This window comes from Oryx dammah, unplaced genomic scaffold, assembly GCF_014754425.2.
Source record: "Oryx dammah isolate SB20612 unplaced genomic scaffold, SCBI_Odam_1.1 HiC_scaffold_17, whole genome shotgun sequence".
NCBI lineage: Eukaryota > Metazoa > Chordata > Mammalia > Artiodactyla > Bovidae > Oryx > Oryx dammah.
In genome coordinates this window covers 52101306-52119214 of record NW_024070201.1, presented here as the reverse complement: position 1 = coordinate 52119214, position 17909 = coordinate 52101306, and the positions used below count along the sequence as shown (strand labels likewise).

Below are 17909 nucleotides of genomic sequence, written 5' to 3'. Positions count from 1 at the left end.
TGGGACATGACTTAGCAAATAAACTAGACCATTTAGAACAATGTTTGTGACTCAAGTTGATATTTCTTTTGGACATGGTGTCTTAAGGAGAATTAGAAACTCTCCTTACTCCATTCTCAGGCCTAGCCTAGCTATAGGAGAGCATGTGGGAAGTTCCTGGGTCCCAGAGGGAGAGGGTGCCGCCCCAGGAATGGGAGTAAGAAGGGTGGGGATAGATTGATTTCTTTCCAATCTTCCTATTGGGGGTGGGGCAGGCCCATCCTTCAGACACACAGCATCTTGTGAGTTCCTTGCCTGGGGTTCCTTGTCCCCGAGTAAACAGTAAAAGCCACAGTGTCATCTGCTGTGACATGTGCAAACCCTCTGTGGTCTACACTGCACTTTCACATCCACCCTGTCATTTAATTCCCACAACAGTCTGATGAAGGGATTGTTATTGCACCTACTTCACAGAAGAAGAAACTGAGGGCCTCCCCCAAAAGGGCACGTGTCACCGGGGAGTAATTGGCAGAGTAGTCTCCGTTACCACCCCCAGCACCATCCTGCCCTCTGGGGTTTGGAGACAGGAGGGGAGGGACAGTCCTTCAGGGGCTGGGGGGTCCAGAGGGCATCCAGGGAGAGGTGAGGTCTGAGACTGGATCCACAGGAAGGGAGAGGTTATTTGAAGCAGAGGCCTAGTACTAGCAGAAGGGTGGTGGCTGGAAGAGCGGGGTGTGTGAGGTGGGGGGAACCACCCTGAAGGCGGCTAAGAGCCTCTCAGGACCATGGCAAGAGAACCACTGCAGAAAAGCACCCCATCAACCTCTACTTGTTACAAGAAATGGCCAGACCCCAAAACCTGCCAGGGTTAACACTGAACAACCATTTCTCCTTTGAAATACTCACAAACTACTCTTTTTTCCCCTCCATAGGTTGTCAAATATATCTGGAAACCAATTAGAGATTCTCCCCCACTTCCAAAGAAACAATTTTAATAGAATGCTTGCCAATCAGAAATTGTCTCAGTATTCTTTATACTCTTTAAAACTCACTTTTCTTTCTAACACCTTTGATCCTCTCAAGAAAAGAATGTAACAGCAGATGGGTTCACTTGTCAAGTTTATGAATAAACAGTCACTGTTAACTTTTGGGGAAAAAAAAAGAACCTCTCAGGGCAAGAGTGGGGTGGTTCAGAGGGCCAAGCTGAGGGATTGGGGCTTTCTTCTGTGGGTACTAGGAACACTGACCTCCAGTCCCTGTCTCTGAGGCCTTCAGAAGTTCCTCCTCCCTCCCCACATCTGTTTCTGAGGACTCCAGAGCGGGCTTCAGAGAACGACACATCTGGGCTGTGGTTTGCCCAGGTCAGCAGGTCTGGGATCTGGTCTGAACTTCCCCTCTTGGGCTGTGTGCTGACTGCTGCAGCCCTCAGGAGTCGGGGTGCTGTGTGTGGTCCAGCACGTGGGAGAGCCCACTGCCTGCGGGGCCTGCAGAGGCCAGGAGCTGTCCTCGGAGGAAGCTGGGTTCCTCGAAGGCGCTGGGGCAGGACTGGGACCCCAGCCCCATGGAGCCTGTGCTGACCCTAGTGGGTGATGTGGAACTCTCTGCCAGCCCTCAGCTTCCATCACACGTGGTCATAGGAAGCAGGCACAGGATGGCTGCTCAACTTGTACACACACACAAACACACACACATGCACACACAAACACGTGCACACACACATACACGCATGTACACACATGCTTTAATCAGACAAGTTCTACTTTTCCATATTTTTATACCAGTCTTTTGAGTGAGATATAAATTGAGAAAGGGGTTCTACTACAAAAAACAGTATTTAAAAACACTGGTACAGTCCAATACCACCAAGTTTTAGAGGAGGATACTGAGGCTCCTCCAGGGTTTTCTATTCAACTTCTTATCTCCCACAGGAGGGAGATGGTGTTTTCTAGCAGAGTTCCTGGGCATCTGAGATTCTATGGGATGGGGGGTGGGGGAGGAGGGTGGTGTGCTCCCAGCTCTCTTATGTCCATGGGTTTCTTGCAACTGACCGTGTCTCTTTTCCTTGTGGCTACCAGAAAGCTCAGGACCAAGTGAGTGTTTCAATAATAGCATCTAAATTCGTCTCTCTTTCTCTCTCATTCTGATAAACTTTTGCTGTTATTTCTATCTTTCTGTGTCTTGGTCTTGATTGAGTGACTCAGCACAGGCCCTGTGACAGCTTTTCTGAGCCTGAATCCCAGCTCCACCTTTTACTAGCAATTCTACTAGGTTATTTTATCTCTCTGTAACTCAGACCCTCGGGTGCAAAACAGGGGTAAAAACTGAACCTATTTCATAGGTAAGTTATAGGGAATAAATAGGCTAATTAATACAAAGGGCATAGAACAGAGTAGGCAATACAAGTTGGCCTATTTTCCACTCTTACTAGTACTGTACATGTATTTGGTGTGAGTAGCCTTTAAACCTTTTATGGAATATAGTGGAAGTAGGATATAGAAAAGCATCTAAGAAGAATATCAGAAAAAAAGTCATTTTTCCTTTTAAGAGCTGGCCTGATCCATGCTAAGAACAAGCACTCCTGGTTACTGAGACTGCAGGCTAGGTATTGAACAACCCACCTCACAACCTCACCTCATTTCCTTTTACAAGCCCTGCCACAGGGATGTAGATGGTCTGATTATTCCCATTTTACAGATTTCAGATTAGTAAGTGACACAGTTAGAATTCACATGCAGGCTGGGATGGTGCAGACAAAGCTGCTGCTGGCCTTCCTCCCTGCCACAGAAGGAGGTCTTAGACTCAGGCCAAGGAAATGCTTATATGGTGCATCCTGGGCCAGATCAGCTAGAGTCAGCTCTCTTCTTTAGCCTCAATCTCCTCCTCTATCATTTGGCAGTGTTGGACTACACCAGTGTTTTTTTTTTGTTTTGTTTTGTTTTTGTTTGTTTGTTTTGTTTTGTTTTGTTTTTGGTGCCGGAACCCGGGACACCAGTGTTTTTAAAACTGGTTTTTACAATAGAACCCCCTTCTCAATTTCTATCTCACCCAAAAGACTGGTATAAAAACATCAAAAAGTAGAACTTGTCTGATTAAAATGTGTGAAGTAGAACTTGTCTGATTAAAGTGTGTGTGTATGTGTGAGTATAAGGGAGGAAGGTCCTTGGCCCTGCTGGGGAACCCCTCTCTCAGTCTCCCTGTGGTGGCAGCCTTGGGGTCCTATGGGGTGCAGTTGAAAAGCCACAGAGCAGATCACCCCAAAGGACTTTCCATACCCAATGACTGAGGAGCTTGGATCTGTATCAGGCTGGGCATAAGAAGCCTCTCTTCAGCCTTTTGGGGCCAAGCCCTGCCCTTTTACAGACTGGTGCAGCAGGAAGTGCCGCTGGCCAAGCTCTGGACACAATCTTGACCCAGTCCCTCTGTCCGTAAGATGCAGTGACGGTTGAGCTGGATGAAGTGGGGCGAGGATCAAGTCACAAGAGCGGGGTCACTTGGGAGGGGAAGAACTCCTAAACCAACTGGGAGGGATCTGGAGGTAGTGCCAGCTAAGGAGAGACATTGGGCACAGGGAAGACCATGTCACCCGGCACCCAGCTGCAAGACGGAGCACAGAGTCTTAGGCCAAAACTATAGCTACTTGGAAAAGTGAATTTTGGGAGTCACATAACATTTGAGGCACAGAATCTTAAAGTAATGGAACACAAATACTTGAGAACCTACAATTAGTATAAACTTAGAACTTTAAAACCAGATAATATTAGAATCCCAGACTCTGGGAGATACCCTAAAATAATAGACATGGAGGCTCCTGGGAAATATAATAGAGGCCAGTGGTGCTCAGAGGGTGGGTGCAGACCTGCAGTCCCCAGGGGATCTGATTTCAGTCCCGGGCCCAGGACCAAGGGCAGCTCAGAAGGGCCAAAGGGCCTGGAGAGCAAAGAGGGCTGCTAGCTGAATGGGTCCTATAGCCACTGCCCATATGGGGCCAGAGGACCTGCGAGGTGCACTTAGGAGACCTCTTTACTACATGGGCCCTGCAGGGCCATCTGCCAGGAGCCCTGAGCCTTTGACAGGACCTTAGAAACTGGCTAATTGAAGACAGGGAAACAGAGGCCTAAGAGAGGTGAGGCCTACCCTGGTTCCCTTCTAGAAAGATGTCTGCGTAGCCACCCGAGTTCGAGGTCACAGACACATGGGCAGAGCCAAAGGGAGGGAAGCTGAGCTCCTGACGCTCCTATACGGGCATGGCCTCCCCGACCCCCCACGTCATAGTCTTCTCTGTGGAGACTGTTAATCCCCTGCCCCCTGGCAGAGAACTCTGTCATTCAAACCTCAGCTGTGTTGTCTTCCATCTCTCTGCACCTGGCCTTCTTTCACGACCTGAGAACTCCCTGGGGCAGGGGCTGTGGGATGCACCCCACTGTCCCCCTGTGAAAGTGGTCATGTTACTATCAAACCTCCCAGAGCTAGCAAACTTTGTTCAGTCTTCTGCCTATTGCATGGACAGAGAGACTGAGGCCAGAGACCTTCTCTGGGTCATACAATCCTTTCTATTACATACAACCATCTCCTGGACACCAGTAAAAGCTGCACTTACTTCTAGGAAGGTATTTAGAGAACCCCTGTGAGGGGGTGCTTGAAGGGACTTCAGAAATAGCCTCCCCCTTGACCCTTCATTTTCTCGTGCCTGTTTCTACTCTCTGCAAAAGATACACGACCATGTCGAAACACTTGGACTTTCACCTAATTGGGCCAAAACACTTGGACTTTCACCTAATTGGGCCCTTCCTCCTGGTCCATCCACCTCATCAGTGGCCTGAGCACACTGGGCCAGCCCAAGCAACTGCAAGCCGAGGCAGCCGAGGCAGGCGGGGGAACAGTTCCTCCCACTTCAATATTTATTACCTGAGAGCTGCTGGAAGCAGATCATCATGTTCTCGGCCTTCAGTTCTTTTTTCAGAACCTCTCACCCCCTTCCCTCCCCACTCACCATCCCCCATGTGCTGACGAATGAATCCAGACAGTCAGACAGGTTCACAGCCTAGGAACCAGGGTTTCAAGGCCATCACAGAGACAAAGCTCTTAAAATGAGAATCTCTGCATCACAGTAGCTTTGACTCAAGAAATCGTGTGTTCTCAGAATCCAAGGCACACAAGACATTGCTTCAGGAATCTAAACCCAGTGTCTTACACAATAGAACAGAATGGGGAAGTGACTTGCTCAAGGTCACATGACCGAGCAAGGACATATGACTGAGCCCAGCCTAGCCCAATCTCATCCTTGTTTCTTCCACCTATTCCACCCCATGGCCCAAGTAGCACTTCTTTGTTCAGATTTAGTACCCAACTTGGAGATTACACATAACTGGTAACCAGTCTCTTCCCTTCTGTGATCATCCCTGCTTCTAAGAACTCTTCTGCAAGTTCCAGGAATTCCATCTCATTCATATTTTGGCCTGAGCTAGGCAGAAGCGGGAAGGACCATCTGTGGTTCCAAGCTGTCTTCTTCCTTTCCCTGAAACTGATCTCTCTCCAACGCCTGCCTCCCCCTGCCTCTGAGCCAGCATCAGCCCTTCACTGTCTCTGGGATGATTGACCCATAGCAGAGCAGGATACAGGTCTGTGTGTTTCCCCTCCTGCGGGGTTCTTTGGACTCATCCCCACACCTGCCTTACTGCAAATGCACCAGTTCCTGCCTGGACCAACGCCATAGCTGTCACATCAATCTTCCTGTCCCCAGCTGCTCTCTGCACATCTTCCCTTGCCTTCCAATCCTTTCTGTGCTAGCACCTGGTGATAAAGCCACAGGACTCCCTCCAGGGCTATCCGCTGCTCTTGAAGCTGGCAGGCAAGGCTTTAATTGTTCTGGCCCCTGCTGGCTGTCCTGACATCAATTTTCTTTAGTCCCCCAGCCCCATGTACACACCCTTTGCTGCAGCAGGGGGTGGGCAACAGAGTGGTGTGGGTGCCATATCAGACTGATTTGGGGGTTGAATCTCAGCATTTCCAGCAGAGGCATTTTCAGCCCTTCGTCTTAAGCCCAGACTTTCTTGTTCTAAGAAGGAGACACTATCTCACATTATGGCAAATGTATTCAAATGCACCAACCTGCAACATTAAATTGAATTATTCTTGCTGCAAAATATTTGACAGGATTTTTTATAAATTGTCCCTTTGAAATTAGAATTACTTAGCAACAACTAACTTCCTTAATTTATGATTGTTTGTGGTTTCTCAAAATTCTGGCACAGAGATCCTAAAACTCCTGTAAACAAGGGTGCTAAGAAAATCTTTTGTTCTGATATTTAGCCTTTGATCCTGGTTCCTGACCCAGAGCTCCTAAGAGCTTTGTAATTTCCTGAGTGGTAAGAGCATCTGACACCGAGCTCCTAAGTCCCTTGGCATTTCCTGGTGATAAGAACATCATTTGTTTTAATGAGGTGACTCCACTGGGCTCCAGGTTAGGGCTGGTCACCAGAAAGACCAAGCCATGATTGGAAGCTTAGAACTTTCAGCCCACCACTGCAACCTAATTCTGCAGAGAAGGGAGAGAAGCTAAAAATAGACTTAATAATCAATCACACCGACATGATGAAGCCTCTATAAAAATCCCAATAGTATAGGATTCAGGGAGTTTCCAGGTTTGGTGAACACAGCCACGTGCCGGGTAGGCAATGCACCCAAACTCTACAGGGACAGAGCTCCTGGGCTCAGCATCCTCCTAGACCTCGCCCTAGGCATCTCTTTATCTGGCTGTTTATCTGTATCATTTATCATATCCTTTATCATGTAATGGAGACCTTCCCTGGTGGCTCAGAGGGTAAAGTGTCTGCCTGCAATGCGGGAGACCTGGGTTCAATCCCTGGGTCCAATCCCTGGGTCAGGAATATCCCCTGGAGAAGGAAATGGCAACCTACTCCAGTACTCTTGCCTGGAAAATCCCATGGATGGAGGAGCCTGGTAGGCTACAGTCCATGGGGTCGCAAAGGGTTGGACACAACTGAAGGACTTCACTTTTTCACTTTATTATGTAATAAACTGGTGAACAAGTGTTTCTCTGAGCTCTGTTAGCCATTCCAGCAAATAACCAAATCCAAGGAGGGCATTGTGGGAAACTCTGACTTGTAGCCAAGTCAGACAGAAGTTGAAGGTAACTTGGGGGCCTCCTACTTGTGATCAGCATCGGCAGCAGGGGCAGTCTTGTGGAAGTGAGCCTTACCCTGTGGCATCGGATACTGTCTCCAGGTAGACAGAGGCAGGATGGAGTTAGGTTGTAGGACACCCAGTGGATGTTGCAGAGAATTGATCAGTGTGGGAACAGCCCCATACATCTGGTCACTGAAGTATTGTTTATGTGTTTGTGTGGGGGGCATGGGAGGTGAGGTGTAAAGGTGAAATATGAGTATTTGTCTTTATACACCCAGACTTGGGAAAATAGAAAATCTAATGCACAAATTTTCAGAATATAATGAGTGGTGAATATAATGAAACGTGTATGAGTATTAAAGAAAAATGAATGAAGCTGACTCTAATGACATATAATTGAGCTTTTATAGAACATTTCCATTTTGTCATTTTTCTTTTGTATTTTAGAGCCAACGTATTATTTCGGGCCTCGTGTTTTTGTGGGTCCCTGGAAAACGTAGAGAACCCTAGCCCAGAATCCTCTCTCCTGTCCAGTGGCCTCACATAGTCCTGCCTTCTCCTGTCACATGTGACCTTGAGCACATCCCTGCACCTTCTGGGCCTCAGGACAGTCCTCTGAGGAGAGACGACCTGCCCCAGGAGCTGAGCAGAATGGTTCAGCGAATCCCCTTGAAGCACCCGGCCAGTTGTTACTTATCAAAGAGCCTCTGTCCTCACTAGGCTATGCCTGTTTTAAGGGTGGGGCTCACATGCTGAGCCCCGGGGTCCAGCCTGATGCCTGGTCCCCAGCGAGGCACTCAATACCTGTTTGTCCCCTCACTGTCCCTGAAAAGGCCCTGGTCATTTCTACAGTCAAGTCCTTTGTCCAGGCTGTTTCCCACCTAGAATGGCCCTCCCCGTCCTTGCCATGCTTCTACACAGGCTTCAAAGTCCAGTAGAATACCCCTCTCCTCAGAGAAGTCTGCCTAGACCCTCCTGTAAGCTCTCCACCTCCTTCCAGTTCTCAGCACTGCTGTAGCATTTCACAATCTACTAAGCACGTTCAGTGACAAGCAGAGGCAGTAGGGTAGTGGTTAGAGCAAGGGGCATGGGCTCAGATAGGCTTTGGGTTCTGGTCCCAGCAGTACTTAACCATGACACACACTGCCATAAAGCTGAGAAAGTCAAGGCCCAGAAAAGGTCAGGGATGTGCCCAAGGTCACACAAGACACAAGTGGCAGAGCCACAGCTGATACCCAGATCTCCTTGGGGGGGTCACTTCCGGCTCTGGCCCTCGACCCCCTCAGCTGCGGAAGGGGCTGGGGAGACGCACCAAGCAGGAATGCTGGGGAATGCAACCGAGCTCTATGGAGATGGCTTTGGAAGCTGTGACGTGCTGTGCCCAGGAGAATGGAGTTGAAGGTTATACCAGAGGACAAGCGTGTGGGGGCTGAAGCTTGGGTTAGGGTGGGGCAGGGAGGGGGCTTACCTTGCTGACAGGTAGGTCTGAAACTTCCAAGCCCTTTCGCCGGAAGCGAAGCTCTTGCTTCTCCTTGGGCATCTCCTTGGGGAAGAAGAAGTAGGGGATGGCGGCCAGGGCCATTGCACCAGACGAGATGAGGAAGCCCAGCCACCAGGCACCCACCCATCGGGGGTCCTTTGAGGTCAGGTTGATGCCACCTGGAAGAGAGGGTGTTAGGGTCGGGATGGGCTGTAGCTTCGCGGCCACCACTCTCGGACCAGCCTCTGAGGTAGGACGTGACCTGGGCCGGGGTCAGGAGGTCTGGGTATCCGCTGTGGCTCTGCCAGGTGTGTCTTCTGTGACCTTGGGCACGTCCCTGATCCTTCCTGGGCCTTGATTTTCTCAGCTTTACGGCAGTGTGTGTCATGGTTAAGGTCATGGACTTTGGAAATGGCGTGACCTTGGGCAAGTGACTTAACCTCTTTGTGCCTTGGTTTCTTCCCCTGTAAAGCATAGATGCTAGTAGTACCTACATCATAAGGCTGATGTGAGGATCATAGAAACTAATATGTGTAGACCACTTAGAATAGTGTTGGCACATAGAATGTCGACAGCGTTCGCTCTTTGTTTACTGTTACTTTTGTGATTGTTATTAAACTGATGGCTAGAATGATTCTTGGGGTTCTCAGACCTGCCTGATGGTTAAAATCACAAGGGGTGCGTATCAAAACTACTCAGCCTTTTCCAAGATCAACTTAGAACTGTCATCGGATGGGGTGGAAAGGTAGCCAAGGAATCTGTACCTTTAACAAGTTCCCTAGGTGATTTTGAGCCCCATCTAGGTATAATCAGGACAAGATTAACTCAGATATGGGCTTCCCTGGTGGCTCAGGGGTGAAGAATCTGCCTGCTGATGCAGGAGGCACAGGAGATGCAGGCTCGATCCCTGGGTCAGGAAGATCCCCTTGGAGAAGGAAATGGCAACCAACTCCAGTATTCTTGCCTGGGAAATCCCATGGACAGGCAAACCTGTCGGGCAACAATCCAAGGGATTGAAAAAGAATTGGGCACAACCTAACGAGTAAACAACAACAACAGTCCCAGATGTGCCTCCCTACTGGAGTGCCCATCTCTGCCATCAGACCTCTTGACCCCAAGGCTGAGTTAGGTACCTCCTTCTTCAACTGCCACAGCACCTGCAAACACTTTCTAACAGTACGGATGCATGACAATATCAACCCCATGAGTGGGGCTGGCTCCCAGATGCTTTGTCCTGAGCGCTTCTGGAACCGGGCCCAGAGGACACAGTCAGCACTCAGCAAAAGCATCTGTAAAAGTGGGGGTGGGGTTGGCTTTTGTGCAATTTCCTCCTCCACTTATTATTCCCCCATCTTCTGTTCCAGGCTGGTGGGAATTCACGCACATCCATCTCAGATCTTCCGCTTCTTACATGCTGGTCTGGGCTTGCAGTGGATGTGACCCACCCAACCAGTGAAATCCCCCAGAGAGAAAGAAGGAATAGAGAGACAGCACCTTGGTTTGCAGTCCACAGGAATGCCATGTCTGCCTGTGAAGGTGTCAGCACCACCAGGATGATGTCAAGAGAGCCGGAAACATACTCCCTTCTCCTGAATTGGGGTGTGTCTGGGAAACTGAGCCCTGACTTTTAGGACTGTTTCATCAAGGGAGAATGGAATTGCAACCAGAGACCATGCTGGGCTCCTGGGCCCAGATTTCTAGAAGGAAGGGGGTTGGGGCAGGGCCACCCCTAGTGACTCCTGTTCAGAGCCACCCAGACCTATCCTGGCTAGAGGCACTCTTGGGCAAAAGCTGGATAACGAGAAGCAGAATCTGCCTGTCCATATTCTTGTGGATGTGCCCCCTGAGGCTTCCAGGGTTGCTGGAAAATCTCCAAGTGAGGGATGGGACATCTGAGCAGCAGGATGCGGCAGGCAGAGCTGGAGGCTTGGAGCTGCTTGGTGTGACCAGCAGGCAGCTGAGACACCACAGTGACCTGTTCTAGAAACAATCCCCTCCCACTCCCCACAGAATGCCAGAGCTCTGAGACCCCCAACACTCCCCCCTCCTGACTGTCTTTGAACAAACTTCAGTTCCACACCTTGGCCCACCCTGACCACCACCTGGATCAGAGACCCCTTTTCCCCAAATGGTGCCCTCAGCATAGATGGCGAAGCTTTGAGGTGGTCAGAACTTGAAGGGTCCTTAGAGGTCACCCTGAATTTCCCCTCTGAAATGGCCCAAGTTACTGAGTCCTGCTCCAAAATTCTCTCCATCATCCCAGTGTCTTCTCTGGATCCTGAAGACTGTCCCCCATAAAGGTGGGAGCACCCCAGAGACCAAAAGAATACATGGCCCTGTCTGTGGTCCTGTAGTGTATCTGAGCAGAAAGCTGGGGGCCTAGGGTCGGGGGAAGTCAGGGTGGAACTAGGTGAAGACTCATAACAACAGTGGCAACAATTACAACTCTCCATCTGATGGCAACTTCTGGCTTATCTCCACATTCTCACTGCATTCTGATTGCAGCTTTGGGAGGTGGACAGGGCAGAGAGTATCTCAAAGATGAGGAAGCTGAGGCTCAGAGAGGTTAAGAGGCATGTCCCAGGTCAGTGGGGTTGCTGGGTCCTCTGGTTCAGCGTCTTCTATGAGACCAGCAGTTGATCAACTGTGTCTGTGTGCCCCTGGGGACAACTGTGTGCTCTGAAGCTCACCTTCTGGCATTCGATCAATGTCCACGTAAAGGCGCAACATGAGGCTGCCCAGCCCATAGGCCATGCCTGGCCCCATCATGGTCACTGCAAACAGGATACCTGCGATAGGAAGCCTGGGTTAGTGCCCTCTGGCCCAGCTTCCCTTCACAGGTCAGGGCCTGCTCAGCCTCCACTGGGCAGGAGCAGCCCATCTCCCCCACTCAGGCCTGGGAAGCTCTCCAGGGCTCCTCTGGGCCTCTAGTGGCCACAGAAGGCAGAGGTCAGGGATTCGTACTTAGCCCGACCTGAGCCTGGCCCTCCCTCAGAGCCTGAAGTGTGGGACAGATCCTCACCGAGGTAGAGGGGCGAGTTGCTGTTGTGGGAAAAGTCATCGATGTAGGAGATGCCAAAGGGCTGAATGGGCACCCCACCCACGCCGAGCAGGGTCTGGGCTGTGAACATGATCCCCACCACAGCCAGGTGCCGAGCCTCCGTGTAGCTGGAGCAGCTGCTGTTGGATGAGGCTGAAGCTAGGGCCTTGTTGCTGGGCAGGCACAGGGAAGCCTCAAAGTCTTGTGACATGTCTGCTGAGAGATGATAAAAGTATTAGGACAATAGCTAAGACTCCTATAGCACTTACTGATGGGAGGTACTCTTCTGAATCCCTCTGACGCCCACAACAAACCCAGGGGATGGGTACTCTCATTACTCCCATTTTGCAGATGAGAAAACTGATGCTAAGGCAGCAACTAACAAGGGGTGGAGCCAGGATTGGAACCCAGGCAGTTAACCCGCCCTATGCCAAATCTCTGAGCAGAGGTATGTGGAAGTGCCATGGCAACGGTGGATCTTGAGTGAGGGTGGGGTAGGACAGCTGAAAGAGGTGGTTTGAACTGGGCGGAAAAGAACGAACAGGATTTTCCAGAACGGGAAGGTGGTGGTCAGGGGTGGGGTCCAGAAAGAGGCCACAGCACATGTAAAACCAAGGTCTTGAGAAGTTCAGCATGGCTGGCTCACAGAGTGTTAAGGGTCAAGGCCAGGGCTGAAGGCAGGGCCCAACAAGGGAGGGGTGCTGCGTCTGGGCTGTGGAAGCAATGGTTCCCTTAGGCCTTCATTCTGGGAAGGGCTCCTGTCAGCTCGGGACACAGAGGTAGAGTGCAATAAAGGGAAATTTCTTAATTTAGGGCCAGACATTTGTTTCCTGTAGCTCACCAGTATTTGGTGAGCAAACTTAAGAAGACCCTCATACTATTATTACCCCAAATGTGGGTAGAGAAGTGGCCTCCTCTCTGCGGCTGGCCAAGCCCTTTCTGGGAGCTGGGTCTCTGAGCCATGTCCACCCAGCCCGGTGAGACACTCTCTAGGGCTGGAAAAAGCCATGTAAACCAAGTTCAAGGACTTGGACCCTCAACCAGATTGCCTGGGTTGAAGATGGTGAGACTTTGGCAGAGGACCTCAGCCCCTCTGGCCTCGGTTTCCTCATCTGTTGAACAAGCCGTGTAGAATGAAAGTTCTACAGAAATATGGAACTTACAAGCAGAATCAGTGGTCAGAGCAGAGGCTCTAGGGCCAGGCTAGCAGGGGATGTCTACTAGTTGTGGGCCTTGAGGAAGTACCTCCCTCTCTGAGAGTCAGTTTCCTCATTCATAAAATAGGATAATGATAACACCTGCCCTAAGGGTTGTAAGCGTTAGGAGTGGTGAGTGATGCCTGTGACAGTGCTTACTAGATGTGAAAGTGATTATAGGGATCTGTCTTTTTTTCCACCCTTGAGTCCCCAGCAGAGGGCCTGGCACATAAACATTAATGTGCTGGATGCTAAGTTGCTTCAGTCGTGTCTGACTCTTTGCAACCCCATGGACTATAGCCCACCAGGCTCCTCTGTCCATGGGTTTTCTCCAGGCAAGAATATTGGAGTGGGTTGCCATTTCCTCCTCCTGGGGATCTTCCCGACCCAGGGATCGTACCCGAGTTTCTTCAGTCTCTTGTATTGGCAGGTGGATTCTTACCAACTAGCGCCACCTGGGAAGCCCAAGGATATCTTTTGAAGGTTGTGAGTGTGTGTGTGTTAGTCCCTTAGTCGTGTCCGACTCTTTGTGACCCCATGGACTGTTGGCTGCCAGGCTCCTCTGTCCATGGAATTCTCCAGGCAAGAATACTGGAGTGGGTTGCCATTTCCTTCTCCAGAGGATCTTCCCAACCCAGGAATCGAACCTGGGTCTCCTGCATTGCAGGCAGTTTCTTTACCATCTGAGCCACCTTAATGATAATTAATTAATTAATGATAAGGAATGAGTGAATGAAATAGCCTTGTATGTCAGTTCAGGGTGGGTACTTAGAGGTCACCAAGTCCAGTTCACCCATTGGACAGATGTGGGACTGAGGCTCAGACAGGAGAAGAAGTTTGCCTGGGGTTCCGTAAGGAGCAGAAGGGTGTTGTATGGTGGTGAGGATGGAGAATGTGTGTGACCCTGCACAGGAAAAGCTCTGTTAAAGTGAACATTCTGGATGGGGAAATATGAGTAAGTATAATTTTTTGGCATCTGAGTCAGACCTCTTGACAGTTCTCCACTCTGGCCTAGAGAACCACTCTGCTGTCTTCTGGGACTTCCCCCCTTTCCAGCCATTGCCTGAGCAGCTTCCTCTACCTTCTTTCTACATCACAGTCAGACGCTGCCTCCTCCAGCTCACTCCAGCCTCCAGGGTCCATCCTCTACTCGGGTCTCTACCTGCTCCCCCTGGCTGTCTGGTGCTGGACTCTCTGGTCTGCAGCAGAGCTGCCCATGCTCACACCAACCCACGCTCCCTCAGAGATTCTTAGGGCTGGCTGTATCTGCTCCATCTTTCCATCGCTCGGCCTGGCACAGAGTAGGAGCTCTGGGGTCCGAGCTGATGGGAGGACAAGGGAGAAAGGATGCTTTCTGACAGCTCTCCTCCCCTGGGAAGCCTTCCATGATGCCCTGCTGGGCTGTGGGCTCCTTCCCTGGGCTCCTTCTGCCCAGCTCTTCCTCACACAGTTGATACACTGGGTGGGGGCAGGGGAGGTATTGTTTGTTTCTGTTTTCTCTCCCAGACTGGGAGCTCCCAGAGGGCAAGGACTGAGTCCCTCAAGAGTGTCCAGCACAAAGGAGGAAGCACTAATGTTTTCTGGGGTGGACCACCAGATGGACAGATGGGTGGAGAGGGTAGGAACAGTAACAGAGGGGAGGATAAGTAGGTGGATGGATAGGTGGATGGGTGGATGAATAGATGGGTAGATATGTAGGTGGATGGGTGGATGGGCAGGCGGATGGATGGGTAGGTGGGTAGGTAGGTGGATGAATAGATGAGTGGATGGGTATGTACGTGGATGGGTAGGTGGATAGGATGGGTAGGTGGATGGATGGGTAGATGAGTGAATGGGTGGAGAGATGGATGGGACAGGGAGGGCTGCTTTGGTCCTTCTCCAAGGGACAGCCATCCATGTGTCAAGTTGGCTCTCAACAAAATCCCACTGGGCTAAACAGGGGCTTCACTATTCCTGTCTAAAATTCTTTCATGTTTTTGTTTGTTCTTTCATTCATCCATTCTTTCAACAATGCTTTGACTTCTTGTGTAAATTAAATGCATCAGTACACATTAAGTGCTTAGAACAGTGGTACCTAGTAGGTGGTGTGTGATTCTGTTATTATTATTCCTCAGATATTTCTTGAGGACCCACACAGACCAGGGCCTAAATCCACCTCGACCTCAAAAAAAAAAAAAAAAAAAAAAGCACCATACAAGCAGGCCCTCACCAAGAGAAACCCAGAGGGCCTCAGCTTTCTGCCCCAGGACTACCCCCCCATCACCACTGCTCAGGGCTGCCAGAAGGACTCATCTGGGCTGAAGCTGAAGGAGGCAGTGGGGTGGGGTGTGGGGGACTAGTAAGTGTTCTGGGAAGCTGGGCCCATCCTGACCGCTGGAAGCCTGGGTGTGGACCCTGTGTACAGTAGTGTGGCAACTCATATCCACCCTCAGCCCAGCTCCTCCTGTTCTTACCGGGGCTCGTGTGGTCGTAACGGTACGGCTCTGAGATGAAGTGCGGGACAGTCATGAGTATGCCCGCCAGGGTCACAAGGATGGCTCCATACCCGATCAGGCGGGGCCGATGTACCCGGCTGCCGAAATAGCTCACAAACACGATCAGGGCTGTGTTCCCCACCTGCAAAGGGATGAGAGGACCCATGAAAGTAGAGCCCTTCTGCAGAATGGTTGAATTAGAATCATTCAGGTCCCTGTTAAAGACACAGGTTCTGGGTCCTCCTAGGATGTGTTCTATTTACTGCTCCAATAGAGGAGAGAAATAAGAGCAGCATGGACAGGGCCAGAAGTTCAGTTTCATTCTAGAATGTGGGTTGGGTCCCATGTTAAAACACGGGTAGTAGGACAGTCAAGGACAGGGATCTGAGCTTCTGGGATGTCATGAATGGGAAATAAACGAAGTCTGGGTCTCCCAGGTGGCGCTGTGGAAGAGAATCTGCCTATCAATGCAGGAGACGTGGGAGACCTTGGTTCGATTCCCTAGGTCAAGAAGATCCCTTAAAGTAGCAAATGGCAACCCACTCCAGTATTCTTGCCTGGAAAGTTCCACGGACAGAGTTGCCCGGCGGGCTACAGTCCAAAGAGCTGGACACGACTGAGCACAGCACAGAGTAATCTGCCCGTGTGTCTACACCCAGAATCAGAACTTCTGTCCTGTTTAGTGCTTCCCTGGTGGCTCAGACGGTAAAGAATCTGCCTGCAGTGCGGAGACCTGGGTTCGATCCCTGGGTTGGGAAGATCCCCTGGAGGTGGGCATGGCAACCCACTCCAGTATTCTTGCCCAGAGAATCCCCATGGATAGAGGAGCCTGGCAGGCTATAGTCCACGTGGTCACAAAGAGTCAGACACGACTGAGCAGCTAAGCACAAAAAAAGTCTAAAGCCACAGGACTAAGGCTGGTATTTCAAGCCTTAGAATTAAAAGCCTTGGATGTGGGTGCTGGAGGGGCCTGGAGAGCTGTCAGGGCAGGGCGGGCTCTGCTGTCAGAAGCTGGGGTGTGTGTGCTGCACTCCACTGTTTCTTGGTTGTGACTGTGGGTGGGGTACTCACCTGTGAACCCCAGTTCTTTGCTGATGGAGTGGGGCAGTATCAGCAGAGGGGCCTTGGGAGGACTGATCCTGGGAGGGACAGCCACTCTCCGTTTTTTAGTTGGGACACTGAGACCTAGAGTCAGGGAGTGACTTGTCCGAGGTCCCACAACTGTGTAATGACAGTAATGACATTCTTTCCCCATCTCTGACATCTGGGAGTGGGGTGATAAGGAGAGTCTGGGGACTGAGTGGAGACCGTGGGCCTTGGGTTGGGAGGAATGTGACATGTCACCCAAGGGACAGACAATTTCACAGAAATCTTGAGGGCTGGGGAGAGAGTGTTCTCTGGACAACAGCCTTCTCCGAGGCGGAAAACATCTGGTGGGGGAGGGGCTGGGCACAGCTGGCCTCTGATCTCCAGATCCACCCAGAGGAGCTTGTCTAGGCCTCGTGGCTGGGCTGTCAGCCCAGAGGCAGAGGCCTGTGGATCCTGCGGCAACTCCACGCCCTAGTATCATCCGCTCCCTTCTCTGCCCTAAGGTCCCAAAGTTTTGCCTTTGATCTCATTTAAACCTCTCTCCCTACTGTTAAGTTGGCTTCCTCTGATTCCTTCCTGGGCCAGACAATTGTCGGGTGCCTGAAAAGGTGAAGGAACCAAAAGGAGAATGGTGGGGAGGTGCGGGTAATGGGGACCCTGCCTAGCTCTAAAATCCTCTGTGAACCCCAGCAGAAGGCCCTCCCCTAGGGTGCAATCGGAAAGAGCTGTGATGGGGTTGCTCGTGGCACTGGAGGAAGGGCTTACATTAGAGCCGTGAGGGAGGGGCAGTGGAGGCGAGAATCTCCCTCAATCCCCCACCACCTCCCCCGGCCCATGGCTGTGCTGCCGGGGCCAGTACCTCATTGAAGGCGGCCAGCAGCCCCGAGGTCTGACTGGAGAGGCCGAAGCGCTTCTCCACCGTGGAGATGGAGCTCTTGAGGTAGCCGGAGCTCATGAGCTGTGCCAGCTGCAGCAGGCTGTGGCACAGGACGAAGAACTGGTGGAGGGGCCGCAGGTGGAGACAGTCGTGGGGGAGGATGCAGAGAGACAGAGACAGAGAAAGGGAGGAAGAGAGTCAGAGGGGACAGACATACAGGAGGAGCAGGAGGAGGGAGACGAAGAGAGGGAGAGTCCAGGGAAAGAGGAGAGAAAGTGTTATTGGGGTAGTGCATGGATTCTCACAGGCCTGAAAAATAGGAAAGCTGTCCTGGGTACCCTGGGGGTCTGGGGGAGACTTGAAATCCACAGGACTGAGAGTAGGGTCTTCATGGGGCCAAGGATGGTGGGAGCCCCTCTGTCCTCAGAGGTCTCCCAGGCTGGACTAGAACCCCCTCCTGTCCCCAGGAAGCTCCCCAGATCTCACCTCACCCCACCCCACCCAGTGCTTGCCTGAACTTCCCTGGGCGACCACCTGCACACAGCGAACCCCCCAGCTACACTCTCACTTCACTCAGCCCCATGCAAACACCCTGCCTGCCTGCAGCCCTCCTGAAAACCTGGTCAAA

General features: G+C 51.2%; 1 protein-coding gene across 7 annotated transcripts in view; it reads right to left on the bottom strand.

The window, feature by feature from the left end:
* SLCO2B1 (solute carrier organic anion transporter family member 2B1) overlaps positions 1-17909 on the bottom strand; it is a 48860-nt gene that overhangs the window by 17557 nt on the left and 13394 nt on the right. For 3 of the 7 annotated variants that reach the window (XM_040258815.1, XM_040258817.1, XM_040258819.1), the window contains 5 exons: positions 17264-17401; positions 15295-15457; positions 11628-11861; positions 11296-11394; positions 8594-8784 (listed from right to left, as the gene is read on the bottom strand). In XM_040258815.1, the coding sequence (XP_040114749.1) occupies positions 8594-8784; positions 11296-11394; positions 11628-11861; positions 15295-15457; positions 17264-17401 (825 nt within the window). The remainder of the gene's footprint in view (positions 1-8593; positions 8785-11295; positions 11395-11627; positions 11862-15294; positions 15458-17263; positions 17402-17909) is intronic. The other 4 variants (XM_040258816.1, XM_040258818.1, XM_040258820.1 and 1 more) reach the window with 3 other exon arrangements.